The sequence below is a fragment of the Podarcis filfolensis genome (genome assembly GCF_964270895.1).
Source record: "Podarcis filfolensis genome assembly, chromosome: 13".
In the NCBI taxonomy this organism is placed as follows: Eukaryota; Metazoa; Chordata; class Lepidosauria; order Squamata; family Lacertidae; genus Podarcis; species Podarcis filfolensis.
This window is the reverse complement of record NC_139615.1, coordinates 31603405-31621558: the sequence shown is the minus strand read 5'-3', so window position 1 is coordinate 31621558 and position 18154 is coordinate 31603405. Positions and strand designations below refer to the sequence as shown.

General features: G+C 43.6%; 1 protein-coding gene across 3 annotated transcripts in view; it reads right to left on the bottom strand.

Annotated features, from left to right (window-relative positions):
• Positions 1–1231: 1231 nt before the first annotated feature.
• KPNB1 (karyopherin subunit beta 1) overlaps positions 1232–18154 on the bottom strand; it is a gene marked incomplete at its 3' end in the record, with an annotated part of 32574 nt that continues 15651 nt past the window's right edge. For 2 of the 3 annotated variants that reach the window (XM_083582693.1, XM_083582694.1), the window contains 14 exons: positions 17887–17988; positions 16568–16792; positions 15569–15760; positions 15062–15192; positions 12913–13060; positions 12359–12430; positions 11101–11245; positions 8354–8436; positions 6508–6615; positions 5655–5798; positions 5458–5563; positions 4578–4692; positions 3654–3815; positions 1232–2641 (listed from right to left, as the gene is read on the bottom strand). In XM_083582693.1, the coding sequence (XP_083438819.1) occupies position 2641; positions 3654–3815; positions 4578–4692; positions 5458–5563; positions 5655–5798; positions 6508–6615; positions 8354–8436; positions 11101–11245; positions 12359–12430; positions 12913–13060; positions 15062–15192; positions 15569–15760; positions 16568–16792; positions 17887–17988 (1734 nt within the window). Of the gene's footprint in view, positions 2642–3649; positions 3816–4577; positions 4693–5457; positions 5564–5654; positions 5799–6507; positions 6616–8353; positions 8437–11100; positions 11246–12358; positions 12431–12912; positions 13061–15061; positions 15193–15568; positions 15761–16567; positions 16793–17886; positions 17989–18154 lie in introns of those variants that run through there. The other variant, XM_083582692.1, reaches the window with a different exon arrangement.

Sequence of the window (18154 nt, the reverse complement as noted above, 5' to 3'; positions counted from 1 at the left end):
GCTACGCAGCATTTCCTCTTCTCCACACCCAAAGTCGCACAGTAATTTCTATTTTACTTAAGGCAGAGCTGGTGAGCAGCTGCAATCTGCAGCCTCTCAGATGCATTCCATTAATTATAAGGCACACATAAGCCTCCAAATATTTTATAGTCTCTCCTCCAAAGTGAGGAGGAATCAAAGGGGCATGCATGCTTTAAGTAGCTTGCACAGAATATGCAGAAGGGTAAAGAATGGAAATAGAAATTATCGGTCTCTAGCATGTATGGGATTCTTCCTCCCCACCCCCACCCCCAAGCCTAGCTCAGAAGGTTTTCTTTAAAACAGAGTCTGGTTGTAGCTCCAGCCTCTGCCGTTTTAAACACTGAAGGGCAGGAAGACAGAGAAAAAAAAGTAAGACACGCTTTTTTTGGTTTCCACTACTAACTCAGTGTACTTTATTTACCTGCAGCCTACAGCTGAACAGCCAACACTGGACAGAGTTCAGTAGCACTGAGGAATGATCAGATCTCCCCTTCACACACCCATCTCCCCAAATTCAGGAATGGCTTTCGTTTCGTGGGTGTCCCCCAAAGGAAAAAAAGGCATTACGATAAGGTGGACCCAGGTTTCTCAAAAGCCCATCTTTCAGACTCATGCTGGAGCTTCCTGCTTAGTCATCACCTGGTCTCTTTTTGTACACTGGTTCGAGAAGTCAGCAGTGGGGGCTGCAATTCTGAACCTGGCACTGGAAGGCACGCGTCAGATACCCTGTACAAGAAACTGGCATGCTTGCTTTCCATTGAGGATGGGCAACTGAAGAGGATCCCAGGACGAGCCTGGGGAAGTGTGGAGCCGGAGAAGGGATGGGAGTGGATGAGGAAGGGTATTTTTTTGTTTTTTAAAAAAGAAATGCTTCTTGCAAGGCATTAGATTTCCTGACAAGGCAAGCTTAAAAAGCACCCATCTTTTAAAAGCCCCTAAGCATCAATAGCTGCATAGTTAGAAGCAGGTGCGTCTTATCCCCCCTTCAACCTTTGTCTAGGAATCCTAAACAGCTATAGAACAGCTGCCTCTCCCCCTTCCTTTAAGAAATTGTTTTAAATGTTATAGAACTATAGAATTTAAACTGGTACACCTAGAACATAGCTGCCCATATCTGAACTGCTCTCTTTTGTTAAAAAATAATAATAATGAAGTAACATGGATCTCCTGTTTACTGGAAAGACCAATAGAAAAAAAAGTAGTACTGGGGGAATGTTTGACACCATTTTATTAATCTTTAACTGCAGTGGAAAAATATAACCTTTTACAAGTGCCATCCTGTGTAAGCTCAAGTCAGTATATATATATTTATATAAATTTTTCCTTTTTGAAGTGCAGCAAGACTAATACCATATTCAGAATCAAATAAAGAGAACCAATAGGCCAAGAGGTTTCCAAATCGTACTTTTATCTTTTTGCTTTGTTTGAACATTTGAATTTCATCCTCATTTTTTGCAATCCAAAATATTTCCTGAAGGTTTCTTTTTCTCATTTGGACTTTTGTTTCCTTTTTTTTTTAACTCTTTGGCACAGTTGTGTGTGGTTCGGGCTACTTTGTTCACGCCAAGAGAGGGGCTGTGTCCCTTTGGGTTTTTGACGTTGCCAATTTTTTTTAGCATAGTTGTTTTGTTTTAAAGCCTTGCATCCCATTTGGAGAATTGGATCCTAATCTCTCTACTAATACGTGAGAGCTTTTTTTTTCTGGACACCCTCCCCGCCTCCCCCCACCCTGCCCCCTTGGTTTCTACATTCACAGTTGAACAAAATTAAGGAAGGAAAGGCGCTTTTTAATGAAACAAGATCGTGAAAAAGTGTCACGACGGGAGCTTTGAACATCCCACCAGCGTTTCTCTAAAGAAGCCCTATTACGGAGCAACATCTCTTCCCCCCCTCCCCCCCTCAAACTCTTACTCTTCTGCCGCTTCAAGTAGACTGAACTTTGTTAGTTTTATGAAATGCAACTGCTAACCTCTTCAGTATTTCTCTTATTTTTTTTGGGAAAGATTAACTGCAATGACTTAAAAGTTGAGAATGTAGATATCGCCTCATTCACACACACTCACTCTTGAAAGAAAATCCTTCACCCGTCCCGTTTCTCTCGTGCTCTCTCGTGCACTGACAAGTGGCCAAAAACTCCCCTCCCGAAAGGTGAGCTGGGGTTCCCACCGCCTCCTCTTTCCAGCAACGAAAGCCAGACCTTATTATATGAGCACTCGGAATTGACCCTGAAGCTAGCTTTCCTCTCTCTCTCTCTCTCTCTCTCCAGACTAATTCGTCTCCCTCTTCACTGGCGACAAGACACAGAAGTTAGTCCTTTGTCTCTTGTCAGAAGAGACCGCATTGAAGTATGGAAACCAATCATTTTCCACTTCCTGGAGGCAAGCGATGACAAGGTTTCGTTGCTACGCAAGTCAGTGATTAGCTCCATTAACAGCGCTGCTGCCGTTTGCCGTGGCTGGATTTTCACCGTGGTGTGTTTTAAGCCTCTCACTCACTCATCCTCTCATTCCCAAACACTCAGCATCCGTGCACACTCCTCACTTCCGGGTTGGGTTTGTTTTCTCAATAGATTGGAGATTATCCAGTGGGGGTCTCAGGTGTCATCCCAATGGTAACAGATCTGTAAGAGAAGGGATATTGTCAGAGGGAAAAGGCCACTCAAATTCTGGAATGTTTTGTAAGCTTCACACTCAGCTTATACTGGTCTTCACCACTGCTTCATGTAAACTGGGAGTGGATGGGGAGGGAATCAGTAGGAGAATCCTTTGGGAAGAAGGGCAGGATATAAATTTAATAAAAAAGTAAGTAGTAGAAGAAAAGCTATCTTCAACTTTCCAGTTTCATTGATCTTCTCATTGAGAAACCCCTGATAGGTTTCTAATGACTTCTAGGGTTTTCAAAACACAGTTTGAAAGCTCCCAAGCTCACACATATCGAGGTTTAAACTAAGGATGTGCAGCTTATGACATGCTGCACTATAGCACCCAATTCCACTTCCACTAAGCTATACAATCTACAGCACTGTATGCCCAGGACTGAGAGACTCCATAAAAAGGTAAAGGTAAAGAACCCCTGACAGTTAAGTCCAGTCACGAACGACACTGGGGTTGCAGCACTCATCTCGCTTTACAAGCCGAGGGAGCAGACGTTTGTCCACAGACAGTTTTTCTGGGTCATGTGGCCAGCATGACTAAGCTAATTCTGGCGAAACCAGAGCAGCACACGGAAACGCCATTTACCTTCTCGCCGGAGTGGTACCTATTTATCTACTTGCACTTTGACATGGTTTTGAACTGCTAGGTTGGCAGGAGCTGGGACCGTGCAACGGGAGCTCACCCCATCGCGGGGATTCGAACCACTGACCTTCCGATCGGCAAGTCCTAGGCTCAGTGGTTTAGACCACAGAGCCACCCACGTCCCATCTAAATTACTAAAGTTTGATTATTTTCCACAATTCATTCTGATGGGCTTCCAGGCTGACGGAATTTTTCAGCAAGTGGTGGAAAAACACCAGATGAAAGAAACTGATCTGTACTGAAGGCTTAAAGTCCTGAGGCCGACATCAGTCCCCACTTCTCTAACAAAAACTATGTAGGTGAAGCTGCTTTGAGGAACAGAAATAGCTTCTTTACCAAGCTTGATTCTTCAGTTTTCTCAGCTCTTTAGTGGCCCAGGTAGCAAGCGTTTTTGTTTTGTTCGTCTTTGATCTCCTTCCTTCAGTTAGCAGTTCGTGTATCATGGGCCTAGCTTCTACCAACTTGAGGACATCTTTCCCAAATGCTGTGCACAAATCCCTACGGGAAACAAACAAGGGTACAAATAGAAATCTCTTTATTAATGTGTAAGCTGAATGAGGCTCCTCCTAGCCTTTATCTCAAGTTAGCTGCCATTTCTGAGTTTATAACTTTCTGTTCCACAGAGAAAAGGGGGGAGAGCACACATACGGACTGCTATGGACAGGCCCTTGCTGCAGTTACCCAGAACTATGAAATAACCTCCCTGTAGAAATATGGCAATTTAAGCATGGCCAAGCTCAACAGAAAATACTTTTGGAGACTTAGGATGTTGCTGCAGATATTGCTGCTTTTCTGCTGGGGTTTCAGTGTTGTTGTTTTTTAAGAAGTCTTTGCTTATTTATGTTCTTATACTATTGTTAAGCCAACTCAAGTATAGCTATGAGTCAGAATATCATTGAAGGACAACATCACTCGAGCAAGGTACCACAACCACCAGTTTGGCTCAGACGGCTGATGTCTAAAGACTGTCTTTGCAAAATGAGTTCACATTCAGTGAACTGGTCATCCTATTCCACATCAATTGCAAATTTAAAGGTGTGCTTACAAACTACCCATACTTACTGTAAAGTCCCTTAACGCTGCACCATGTAAAACTTAAGCCAACGCTTGTGAAAGTTTATTTTGGTGGTGGAGGCTCCATGCTTAAAATACCTCATTTTGCCTTTATGGTAAATGTGATTCACAGGGGGCGCCTGAGGTTCAGTGTGGTACTTCCAAATTCCCCACTTCCCAAAGCACAAGTAAGTTGTCGGCATTTACCCTATGAGCCCAGTCGCGCAGGCTACAACCCCATCTGTGTGATCTTCATCTGTGGCAATATGGTCAATGAACGACAAGATGAATTCTACTCTGGGCTGCACCAGCATCACATCCGCTGAAAAGAAAGCAGCATTTAGTTTTATTGGCTGGCTGCACAGCTATTTTTTGCTTGCTGATATTTAAACTGTTCTTTAAGCACCCAGATCCACCACAGACAACCTATGGTCCAAATGAAACCCACAATACTCTCCCCTCCCCAACACACACACAACACCTCACTCACGACTGCTGGCTCCAAGAACAATATTTCTTTTAAGTGACTACACACTCCATGTTAAGTGGCCAGCACACACATGGTGAGCATCCACATTTGCTGCTATTTCGGTCAACATGGAGCAGCCTTTCTTCTTGAAAACCGACACTGGTGTAATTGTATTGCAGCCACAGGAGGCAGCAGTCAACGGTCCCAGAGCACAGCAAGTAGGAGGCACAGGTGAGTGACCCAAGGCAACAGATCTCAGGGTGGGATTGCCTCTTCTGCAGCCCTTCAGTGTGTAATATTTAAGACTAACGGCTTTGTAAGAATAATGGAACGTAGCCCTTTTAAGAAACTAGCCCAAAAGTCATCTGTTGACTCTGTCCAACTTTCAGATCTCCTGGTCAGCTTTTCCATTCACAAAAACATATTCAACAGCCTACTCACAGGTGTGGCAATTAAGACAATATACTACAACTCCTCTGAGAGCCCTTGAGATAAGAACAAGGCAATTTAGAGATTTGGACAGAGTGTCTTCTCACCCACATTACACTTCACAAGAGCCACATGCAAGTTGGTTAAATTAAAGATGTTGAAATTGTTCGCCCAACTTTAAATACTCACGATGCACATTCTCTTGATCTCCTTTCAGCCCTTGGATGATTCCTGTGTAGGCTTCAAGACAGCCCTCTCGCAGTTCATTCAGGTAATCCACCATGTCATAGTCAGACTAAGGCAAAAAAAAGCACAGCAGCAATCAGTCTGGGGTGGTTATGACAGTGCAACACATCTGCACAGCAGCCCAGATTTCCAGGCCTTACCTTATCAACTTGGGCTTGAGAAGCCTGTTGTAGGGTATTCAGTACAACTTCTAAGTATTTCTTAAATTCCCCTCCAATTGCAAGAACAATGTCACCAAACACCGAGAGAATCTGGGGCTTCACAGATCGATGCACATTTTCGTTCTGTAAGGACAAGGAGCTATTTTATTCATAGTGTGAGTGAAAACCTTGAGCAATTATATTAAGTGTGAAAACATTTTGCATCTCTATTATACTCTATCCTGAAAGTACTGAAAGCTTATTCCAGTTTTAACCAAGTTAAGATTGTTTGTATGTTTACTCAGAAATAAGTTGAGGTTCAATGGGACTATGTCCCCCAGGAAGAGTACATAGGATTGTGATCCTGAGCTGCAGGAGAGGCAGATTTATTTATTTTTAATTTATCAAGATGTGTTAACTTTTGTGAAAAGATAAAAAGACCCAGGTGTTACACAAGCTTTATTCATGTATCTTGCCCTTTGCCTTTCCAGTTTTGGCAAAGTATTTGGCAAAATATCCCCAGTCACTGTAGAAATATCCATCGCTGGATTAGAGTCTTCTTTTGTAATGGTGACTTTTGACCCTCACAGTATGTAAGCATCGGGAAGGGTGAGGAAGAATAAAACTCCATGAGCACACTGAGATCAATCAAGAAAACTCATGCAAGGCAAAAGCTTCTTGCCTAGAAGTGTCTCTTTTGCCCAAAAACCTAGCCAGCATAGCTACTTAATGTTTACATCTGTTAGTCTTCCAGCATATTAGGGATTTCTATTTAGAAGCCTTTTTTTCCTCATTTCTAGATCATTTCTGCCAGCCTCCTTGTTCAAACAGCTAACTAGGAGGAGGCACTCACCCCCAAGTTTTCTAAAAGCAGCTGCATAACTTCGTCACAAAAAGGCAGGATGTTGGACTGCAGAGCCCGGCACAAGTCACCCACAAGGCCCACTGCAGCCAAACAGACCTGTGGAGAGAAGAGAAAGGCATTACACCCACCCAATCCGTGAGTCACTTTCACCCCCCTCTAGTGCTGATCATTATACCCGTGCCCTATTAAAAAGGCTAAATAAAGCCAGCAAGGCAGGCAACGGCTCAAGTGTGACGCGCCTGGAAGAGTCATAGCTTTTGCTAACTGTTTTATGCAGAGTTACAAGGAGCGGGAAGGAGGCAAGCTGGTTTGCTGGCTGGGAAAGAAGCAATACTTGGGAATCAGTTTGTAGTGCCAAATACTTGCTAGGAGCAATGCCCTTCCCTGAACTGTCAACACCAAACTGAATTACTAGTGAGCTACATTCATCTATCAAATAAACCCTCTAATCAAATCAGTTTCCAATTCACCATATCCCACCCCTTTTCCCTAGCCTAGCAAATATTTCCAGGACTTTGGAACTCGATGCCCTTAGACAGTGCTCTACGAATCCAGCAACTTCTAAGCAGGTATCTCCGTTTGCAGTACCCTATGCTGAATTTTAAACCATATTTGTAGCAATTTATGCTTAAGCTTTCAATCTGGACATGCAGCGCTATGGGGGCTCTCTGGAACGCACCTCCTATCCAGTAGCTGTGGATGTTGTAGGGGGTTCTGCAATATCAGGTTCCCTTCCTGTGCTCATTCTCTAAATATGGTCCCTGAAAACTATCCAAAGTTTTCCTGGCATATTCCAATTTAGTTTTAATTTAGAGTATTATCATGGAAATGTGGGATTCAGACAAGCTGATGATTATGATGATCTGTGTGTGGCTTTATATTATTGTTACAGATCTAAATGGGGGGGGGGTCTTTTCGTCTTCCCTAGTAACATAGAGGTTGTTGGACTACAGCTCCCATCAGCCCTCACCAGTACCCATTCTGGCTGGGGAATACAGGGCCTTGTCATCTAGCCCTGTCTGGAGGGCCACAGGATAGCCACCTGCTGTGGTACTATAATCAAGTGTCTTTGCCTGCCCACCACACTACCAATAATTCTGCACCTTTGCTAATCCAGGGTAAGTGTGCTCCTATGGCATGCAATTTTTGACTAATAAGCTAATATCATGTAGCAGGACTGTGCTCCTGATGAGAAGCTGTTGCTTTCTATGGAGGTTGATTCCTCTTCTGAGCTTTAGCACTATTTAAAACGCACAGAAGCCCATAGAATCTTTTCACCAAATTATACCCTGGGGCCCTCTAGAGCATTGGTGAGGAGCTGCACCTAATTGACAGTAGGATTTCAAGGCAACTGGAATCAGCAAGGAAGAGCAATTGGGAAAGAGACAAAGTACCTTTCAGGTTTCTATAGCCTCAGAATTATATTGTTAAAACAAGCAACCTGTTCAGGTAACATCTGTTTATTGTTCTGATCAGTAACTTCTTCCATGCACCTGAAATAACTGCATGAACTTCTTGCTGGTCTAGACAATACTACCTAGATGATACTGAGTGAAAATCTCAGCTCCACACATTTCATTCCCTCTTGCTCTCTAAAAGTAACTCCCCACCAGACTCTTATTGGAGTAGGCAGGTTTTCTGAAGTCTAATTGTGGCATGGGGTACAGGGGAGACTGAGCAGCAAATAAGTTTCCAAATGAGGCAACATCTGACCTTTGGGCTGGTGGCTCCCCACCTCCTTTCCTAGGGCAGCCTATGTGTTCCAAATCTCACACCATGCAGGCCAACTAAACCCAAGAAAACCAAAATGTTCTGTGAGTGACCAGAGCCTTACCTGGTATTCAGCGTAGTTCTTCAACCCAATGCTCAGGAAAGGTTTGAAGGCATCCATGTACTTGAGAAATTCTCCTCCCAAAACTATGGAGAAGGTGGGGGAGACAAGAAACAGTTAGGGCATCTAAAATTAAGGCCCTGAAGACCACAATCTCCACGTTTGCCCTCTACATGTCGCTAGACTACAGCTCCCATCATCCCTGACCATTGGCCATGTTTGATGGGAATGATGAGAACCAAATCCAACAGAATCTGTGAGCCCCAGGCTCCCAACCTCTGATATACTGAATCCACGTGTCAATAACACATTGTTGTTAATGATACAGAGAATTGAGGCTACTTTGATATTGCATCTATACTTATCTGGATGGCTCATCTACTTTTACAGTAGCTAGAATCTGCTGGTCTAAAAAGCGCCCCATAAGACCTCCCCTTCACCCAGTCCTCCTCTCTTCTGACAAGAGAACCAAGGATGAGAACTGATTTCAAGGTCACACTGAGGCTTGCTGCAGATGGCAAGGAAACTGGGAGTCAGCGCATCACAGGCTTGTGTGCTTCTCTGCCTGGGCACATGGTCATTCCACCATTCCTTTGCATCTCAGAAACAACTGTGCTGAGCAGTACATCCAAAACACAGTTGGAAACTGCTCTGGTGCCAGCTGTGTGAACACAAGTGTCAATGGAGACTTCAAGACATAACTAGTTTCCAAACAAAAAAGGAGGGCATGGAAAAAGAGGCCCCTGCTAGTCCAAAGGCTGTGTTAGTGCCCCAAGCCAAGTGAGATTTGAACCCAGATGTTTTATACCCAGAACCCACATCTAATCCACCTAGGTTTCTTATTTATGCGTGCACTATTTCTTGTTCTTTTTCAGCCATCTCCAAAAGACAAATGAACAGCCATAGCAACAATGCTCTTTCTTTTAAAAAAATGTGGTATGAAAGGCACACAAAAAGACGATCAACTGTTGCAGTCTAAACTTTAGGATGAATCATTTCTCATCTACTATGTGGTTATTAGAAGTGTCAGAAGGAAGAGGAGGAATGGTGGTGAGGACTCACTGTGATCCACTCAATACTTTTATTTTTCCATGGAAATTTTTCTACCTAGCTAATGCAGGTGCTGGAGAATGGCAGGTTGTGGGGCTGGATGCCAAGATGCCATGGGCCACATCCTGTCTACAGGTCAGAGGTTTCTCACTTTTGATATATAGGCATCAGGGGGGGGGGGGAAGTCCAGAAAACTAACATAACTGGATCTACTCTTCAGTATGCAACAAATCAAGCAACAGAAAGCTACTCAATGATAGAATAAAAGTTGGGCATTACAGATACCAACCTCTTCTGAAACAAATTCCTTATTCATCTCAAACTAGTTTAAAGCCATTTCTTCACTTTGACAGTGTGCATCAAAATGCTATCCTGCTCTTCAGGTTATCAGGGTGGCATAACCACTGGAAAAAGCTTTCTGAACAGGTAACTGTCTAATAAAACTCTCCACACCTCAAACAGTGATAGGGCAATTATATGCATGTCTGCTCAGAAGCCAATCTCACAGTATTTAATTGAACTTACTCCCAGGCAGCTGTGTACAGCATAGCAGCTTTAGCTATTTTTTTACATAGGAGTATCCCTTACAAGCATTGTTAGTATGGGGCAAGGAGCTTTAAGAAATACACAACGTTATGTATTAAATTTAATGGCGGGTCTTGTTTTTTCTTTAGTCATAACTGCTGTGTGCAATTTGTTGTTAGCCATGTGAATAGAAAAACAAAACAGAAGTCAAGATAGAGGTCTGCCTCTCTCCGTAAGGAATATGTGAAGCCATAAAAGGTAGCTCCCAACAGAGGACAAAAAAAGCTGATGAAAACTTAGCAGCATGTGGAAGGTGATAAACTTGTGTTTGACCTCGTTTCTAGAATTCCAAGGCACCTCCAAAGCGCAGAATGGCTGCAAATGAGCTACACAGGCTTCCTCAGATACAGAAGAAAGGTGGAAGGCTCATACCTGCGATGGAAGTGGAGTTGAGGTCCTCCAAAGTAGCAAAAACTCACTTTGCTTCCAAACAGCTCTGAAGTCTAGCACGGTCAGAGATGAGACCCTGCAGTCCCCACCTCTGCAGAAGGGAAGCACTGGCAGCAGCCACAAACTCTGGCTGGCTGCCAAGTGAGGCCCTAAAACTAAGTCCTATTATGCAATTACTATATACTAAAGCAGCAGGCAAACTTGACTACGCCACCCCAGGAGTCACTAAAAGGTGAATGGTTTGCTTAATCGCTTCCTGAAAAGAGCCATTTTACCCCCTCCCTACAAGTTCTATTCTGCCTTAACAGAGATCCCACGCTCCACATCCATCCTTTCATATTGTCCTCATTCTCATCAGAAGTTTACTTTTTCCAAGCAAACACTTCCTTCTCTTGATAAAAGATGACATAGGCAGGAAAGAAGTTCCACAACACCAGGCTACTGACTACTACAGCTTGATGGTCCAGGCAGCAATCCAACCAATTAAAGTACCACTGATTCCTGGTACGACCTCCAGCAGTTCTCTCCGTGGCCATGGCTCCCCCATCCTCCACTTTCCTACCCCAAATATAGCGAGAAATGCCAGACGTGAGATTGGTTTTTGGAGCATTACATCAGCATTCTGAGAGCTTCATGGCCATTGAACATGCACCTGCAGACCTTGGTTTATATACTGAAGAATTATTCCCTCCAAAGACGCCCCCTGAACAGAATAAAGCACTGACCTTCTACCAAGGTGCTGACAGCCATGAGGGCATCTTCTTGGACACCTCCTGACCCTGCTGTGCTTTGGAACATCCTCAAGAGAGATGCCATCACCACATCTGAGATCTGCAAAGCATCTTGGTGCTGCACTTTGCGAAGGACATTCTGGGATTTTGGTGAGAAAAGGAGAACTTAGACAGAGGCTCTCAGATCAGATTTTCTCCCCAGATATCAGCCCTTCCTCCAATCCTATATACACCCCCACACACACCCAGAGGTGAACAGCCATGAACTCTGCAGATTGAGTTTATCTATGTGTAAAAATATATATTAAAAAATTTAAATTCAATTTATATACCACTCTCTATCTGAAGATTTCAAGGTAGTGTTCAGCATTAAAAACATATTTTACATAGCATAACAATAAAATACAATAAAACAACCGCAGAAAAATTCATAACAACAGTCCTCCCCCCATCCCATTTAAAAGACCACAGATTGTTTAACGGATGAAGGCCTGGGTTAAGTTGGATGCTTTTGCTTGGCACCTAAAGAAATGCAATGATGGAACCAGGTGAGCCACTCTGGGGAGAGCATTCCACAAATGGGGAGCCACCACAGAAAAGGCATGTAATGAAGAGGATCCAGTATCCGGAGTTTTCAAACTGGTACTTTCCTGTTCCTTCACTGCAGAGGCTTTCTCTGGCCAATTCATTTTAGACTAGGAGTAGGTCCTGGCTGGCTTATATCCGACCTTAAAATACAACTCTGCAGCAGGAAGAATGATGGGAAATGTGCTAGCTTTAATAGGTCGCCCCTATTGTGGTACCCTCTAGATGTTGCTGGACTCCAACTCCCAACAACCCCAGCAATCTGGCCAATGGTGAGGATGATGGAAGTTGTAGTCCATAAAAATCTGTAGGGCACCATGTCAGCTACCTCAGTGCCCTCCGGTATTAATCTTCTACTGCCTCACCATCCTTCCTGAAGACACCCTTTCAATTAAGTGATGAGCTGATATTTGGACAAGGGGCACCCCCCCAAAAGAAACATACTGTGTTCCATACCCCCTGTTAAGATATTTCTAGGCAGCCTTCTTATTCACAACTTCAAAAGAAAAGAAAAAATCTCACGTTTGAGTTACAGAAGTATTCCTGGAGACACTTGTGAAAAATCCCAACTCGTATCTGTTTTCCCTTGATCTCTCCTCACTAGCCCTCACGCTAAGTACTTTTGTATGTCCTCACGCTGCATATAAATTTAAGAACAAGTTTTTACCTGTAAAGTGGCACACAGCAAAGACTGCAGATCATTGAACTGGATTCTATCAGACGTGCTCTGGATATGGGACTGAAAAGAAGACATATATCCAGATATCATAATTAGGAATACCACAGTGCATCAATAATTCTATAACCAGAACAAACTCTGGTCTCTTATGATTATGTTAGGTGAAAGCCTATGTTTACATGCCAATACTGTGATTAGAGGGAGATAAACACATTTAAATCAGGGGAAAAATAACCTGAATCAACCAATCATTTATTTGCATGCTGCCTTTCCAAAGTTAAAAGAATTCTCAAGGCAGCTTACAAAATATGCACACTTTGAAATCCCACTGCAGGTAGCAAGTGGCTCTTATATTCCAGTCTTTGTACATACTAAGCCCCCTCCCCCAAAATTGATAGGTGAACTTTGCAGGAAATGATAGAAAGCATGTAAGAAGACACAAAGAACTACCTCCACTATCACTGCAAAGTTATATTACTACTCCATTCGGCACTACTCATCTGTTGGGGCACACATCAACACTTTTTTGCCATCCAGCTAACCTCCATTTGGAGCACTTGCTGTAGCCGTTCCATAATGACTAAAGTTGTCTTCTGAACAGCAGGGTAACAGTCCTTGGCACTGTTTTTCACTATTTCCATCAGAGCTTCATAAGCAGCACTCCTTAGGTTATTCTGGTGTCCATCAGGCCTGAAGTAGAAAGAAAAAGATTGCTTTTAACCACCTAGAGAACACAATTCAAGTTAAATGCTAACCATCATGGCATGATTTAACTTTTGTCCGCCTCTCTACCGGCATAACTGAAATGTGGATAGCAACACCATTAAAGGCAGATCAAACTAAAAGAAATGGGAAGAGCCAAGCAGGCAACAAATGTGGTTAATTGGGCAGTCTGGCCATGCTCAATCTTTCCTTTGCCATAAGGGTCTTTTAGGAAAAAGGGGCTCTTCTTGTTGGCACAGGTACCACTGCCTGGCAGGGGTGGCCAGAGTGCTTTTATCCTCACTTCCACGACAACAGAGCTATTTCAGAAAGTCTGCTCCACTTACCTGTGGGGAGGAGTTGCAGTGGACTGCGTAGTCACCCCCTCTCCTCCGGGGGACTTCCCCCGTGTTGCCCGGGGGATCCCGGCCACATCATCGCCAGCCAGCCAATCCAGTGGCTGGGGGGGGGGGGGCCATGGCCGGGAACATTTAAGCAGTCAACTCAGCCAATTATAAAGTATAAAGCAGGATCATAGCTCAATCCAGAAATAGGCTGAAAGCCCATAAAGTACTTTCAGGTTGCAGGGTGTGATGAGAGTGGCAGTCCAAAAACATATGGAGGGCACAAAGTTGGCAAAAGCTGCTGTACATTGCATAAATGGGCAAGACAAGGGATTTTAAAAGACCATATTAAGGGGTAGATATGCACAAGATCTCAGGTTGGCATACAATGAAAGGTTGCCAAGTCTGAGACAGTGCACAGCCAACTAACCAAATGCTTTGACTTGCTTTAGTTTATATACCGTATTTTTCGCTCTATAACACGCACCCAACCATAACACGCACGTAGTTTTTAGAGGAGGAAAATCCGTAGGCATGCCACCCGTAGGCATTCCTTCCATAACACGCACAGACATTTCCCCTTACTTTCTAGGAGGAAAAAAGTGAGTGTTATGGTGCAAAAAATACGGTAATTTTGCAATCCAAATTTGCTCTAGTACTTAAGAGAAGTTAGCTACCTTTCCTCTCTGCCTGAAGTAAAGTTCCCTTTTGGAACTGTGACATTATAAAACTCAAGCTTCAAGGCGCCTATGCCTAGGGCTGCCCACACCCTATGCTAAGAAAACCACAGCTGTAACCAGGATATCCCATTCTGTACCATTTCTGTACCAGGATATCCCATTTTCTATGAGAGAAAAGGAATTTTGCAACCTGCACAATCAATGCATGTTAAACAAACTTGCATGATTTCATATGATTCTGCATATTTTATTATTTTACAGAAAACCCTGCTGCTTCTGCTAGTCATATGTAAGGGCAAAGAGCCTGAGAGGGATGCAGCAGAAACTTATTCAGTCACTCTGACTTCTGAAATTCTGAATACACTGTGCACACGGCATTGTGCATAACTGTGCAACAATGTGCATTTTATGTATATGCACGTGTGTGTGTATGAACGCCAACTTCTTTTTAGGAAGCTGCATTCTGTGCTTTTCCTGCACTCATGTGGATGCATATGGTTCAACCTCTATGGAAGTTTACTGATATTTTGCCTTAACCAGGTTTTACTAGGCCTACCTTCTCAACAGAAATATCTAAGGAGTTTGAAGCTGTGGGGTAAACCGCAGAGCCTAGGACTTGCTGATCAGAAGGTCAGCGGTTCAAATCCCCACCACGGAGTGAGCTCCCATTGCTTAGTCCCTGCTCCTGCCAACCTAGCAGTTCGAAAGCACGTCAAAATGCAAGTAGATAAATAGGTACCGCTCTGGCGGGAATGTAAACGGCATTTCCGTGCGCTGCTCTGGTTCGCCAGAAGCAGCTTAGTCATGCTGGCCACATGACCCAGAAGCTGTACGCCGGCTCCCTTGGCCAATAAAGCGAGATGAGCGCCGCAACCCCAGAGTTGGTCATGACTGGACCTAATGGTCAGGGGTCCCTTTACCTTTTTACAGAAGGGCAACGGCTCACAGCCTACAGGCTTCATTACCTGTCAGTGGTCTCTAATAGTTTCTGAACTATTAGTTCAAATGATGAGGATAAGCAGTACGTTGCAGGCTCCTCCTGATCATCAGCCACGTCAGCAGCTTCATAAGCAGCTTCTGCCAAACTAGAGAAAGCCTGAAAGACAGCAGATGTCAACAGCTTAGAAGGAGCACACTGTTTCAGGAAAGCATGTTCCGCTAGCAGACAATCGTTTTCATTTGAATCTGACTCCATGCACCTCTCCTTTGCTTCCCTTATCCCCATTATATAAAATCAAATTAAAACAGTAGTCACCACAACTTAGAATCAGCACAAGTTCTAAGTGGTTTCCTGCCCCACTGGCTGAACCAGGTGTGCATTGTACAAAACCTAAACACAAAGTCACTTCCCAATATTGCACCAATAAAAGCAATGCAACCCCACCACTTTGACTCCGCACAGCTGCTGCTTCCCAAATACTAGTCGTTTTCTTCTGATGAAGCCTCACCACAGAAAAAGGATTCTGTCTTACCCAGCATACATTGGAGGCCACTCTAGGCTCTGCACCCAAGCCTTCAATTAGACACTGCAACAGTGGAGCGAGGTAAATATCGTTTATGGCTGCTTCCGGGAGCAGCTCGCAGATCCGACCCACAGTCCATGCAGTTGTATCTCTTACTACTACACTGGGGTCCTTCATTAATTCTATTAGGGTAGGCATAGCCTGGAAGAGAAATGGATAATTAAGAAGTCAATACTCTTTATTTTATATTTATTTAATGCCTTTTAGATAGTTGGTGAAGGGACATTCTTTCTGATCTTGCGGGGGTAAGGGAACAAGCTGTTCTTCTCTGGCCAATAGCTCATCTTGCCATGGTATTCTTTTTGGGGAGGGATATAAAACTTCCCTGTGGCTCTTGTCCCTCTGGCCGGTGACACACCAGTGTACTATTCCCTCATTTCTACAGTCTCAGGGCAACAAACATTACCACCTTTTCTACCAAAAATAAAGAAAGTCCATACAGTATTTCCTACTGTCAGACATGACTCATGATCTACACAGAAATGCACACAATGTGTAGCTTATTCATGTTCCTCAGAAAGAAGGCACATCTGGTAATTAAAGGGAATCTGAAGCAAATTGTCTTGCTGTTTGTTGACGTCTCATATACAAGAGCCAAGGTCTATTGAATTGTTATGCTGATTCTTTTTTTTATTATGCCACCCGTGACAAATGTGTTTGGTTTATATTGCTATGATTTGGTCTTTTATGGGTTATTTCAGAATGCATTTGTAAGATTGTTGTTTCATTGTAATAAAATGCTTTTTTAAAAAACACATCACATTTTTACTGGTGACCAAGGACCACATATGGCCCCTATGTATATCCTACTTCACAGAGTGCAGTGAGATGTTTTCTAGTCAAATCTAAGCAACTGGACAAATGGACAAGCCAATGCCAATACTATGTATGCCCTTGTGGCTCCAAAGTTCAAGCCCCCCCTCCCCCCGCACTACTGCAACATCTTACCTGAATAACAAGGGGTTTGAGCTGGTTGGGCTCTGGTCCTTCCAGAATGCATCCAAATGCCATGACTGCAGCATCTCTATATCGCCAGTCTGGGTTTTTTATGTGCTCTTTGATGAAGGGCAGAACATGAGGAACAATGTCATCTTCACAACAAGTGGCCAGGAGCATGAGGCAGACCCCGGCAGCTTTGCAGGGGTTCCAGTCATCATCATCGTCATTCTCATCCTAAGGTGAAAGGGACAACACCGAAATCAATCTCTGTTCGACTACGTAAGCAGGCATGACATTTTTGAAACTAGTAGGTAGAACTGAGAATCCAGGCCAAAGCAAACTACAGTCGTACCTTGGCTCCCAAACGTCTTGGTATTCGGACATTTTGGCTCCTGAACACTGCAAACCCTAGAGTGTGTGTTCTGGTTTGCAAACGTTCTTTGAAACCCAAATGTCCAACGGGGCTTCTGCGGCTCCTGATTGGCTGCAGGAGCTTCCTGCAGCCAATCAGAAGCCATGCTTGGGTTTCCGAATGTTTGGAAGTCGAACAGACTTCTGGAACGGATTCTGTTCGACTTCCAAGGTACGGCTGAGTCAATTTCACAAAGCAAAAAAAATGTTGGTTACCACACACATGAAGCAATGTTGACTACTTTCCCAGTAGAACCTGGAAAGCTACTTTATAAACAGAGCACTCTTGTGGTAACTGCTCTATACAGTACAAGTAATATTTTTAATACTACGAAGAAGCTTAATTTGAACCGAAAAGACCCATTGCCTATACACAATCCTCCTGAATCTCCCATTTTGTAGTTTTTAATTAAAAACTCAGATGTAACAGCTTAATATAAAAGAGTAGCATATACTAAGGGACAGCTTCAGGTCAACAAAACTGAAGTATTACTTATGTGTTTGTTAGAAATAAAAAGTTTTTGAGAAGCGCAAGACACCTCCTGGTCCAGCCCTGAGCAGAATGTTCATTCAAAGAGACTGCCTCCTATTGGATGGAGTGGAGAGCACTCAAGAGTTCTGAGCCTCTATATGGCAACAAGTAGAGGGGGTGGGACATTGCTGATGAGTAGAGTGAATGCAATCTCACCACAGACCAAAGACTGCCATGGCTATTTCAGAGACCTTGTACAATAGCAAGTCATAGGAAAAGGCAGTCCTCTGTAGAATGGGGAACATTATTTTGTTAAGACCACACTATTATTTTCAGGGGAGCAGGATATATTCCAACGCTGTTCCTTCAAACTTACAAGAACTGCTGCTACAGGCCCTTAACCACACTAACAGTGCACAGTGACGCAGGCATACCCCTCACTTACCTGTTTGGTCAGTGTCTGCGTGAGAATTGGGACAAGGTACTGAAGTGCACCCTTGGCATAGAATTTGCTGGTATGCTCCGGTGGCTTTCCTTGCTCTGCTGCCTAAAAACAAAACCCACACACATTTCCATTAGTTTCAATCATCCATTTGAAATTGGCTTGCTTAATTGAAACTTTAAATACCGCCTGGGCTCTCTGAAGATCACCTAAGCCCAGTTCACATATCATATTAAACCATTGTTTAAAACTAAGAAAACCTGCTACACAC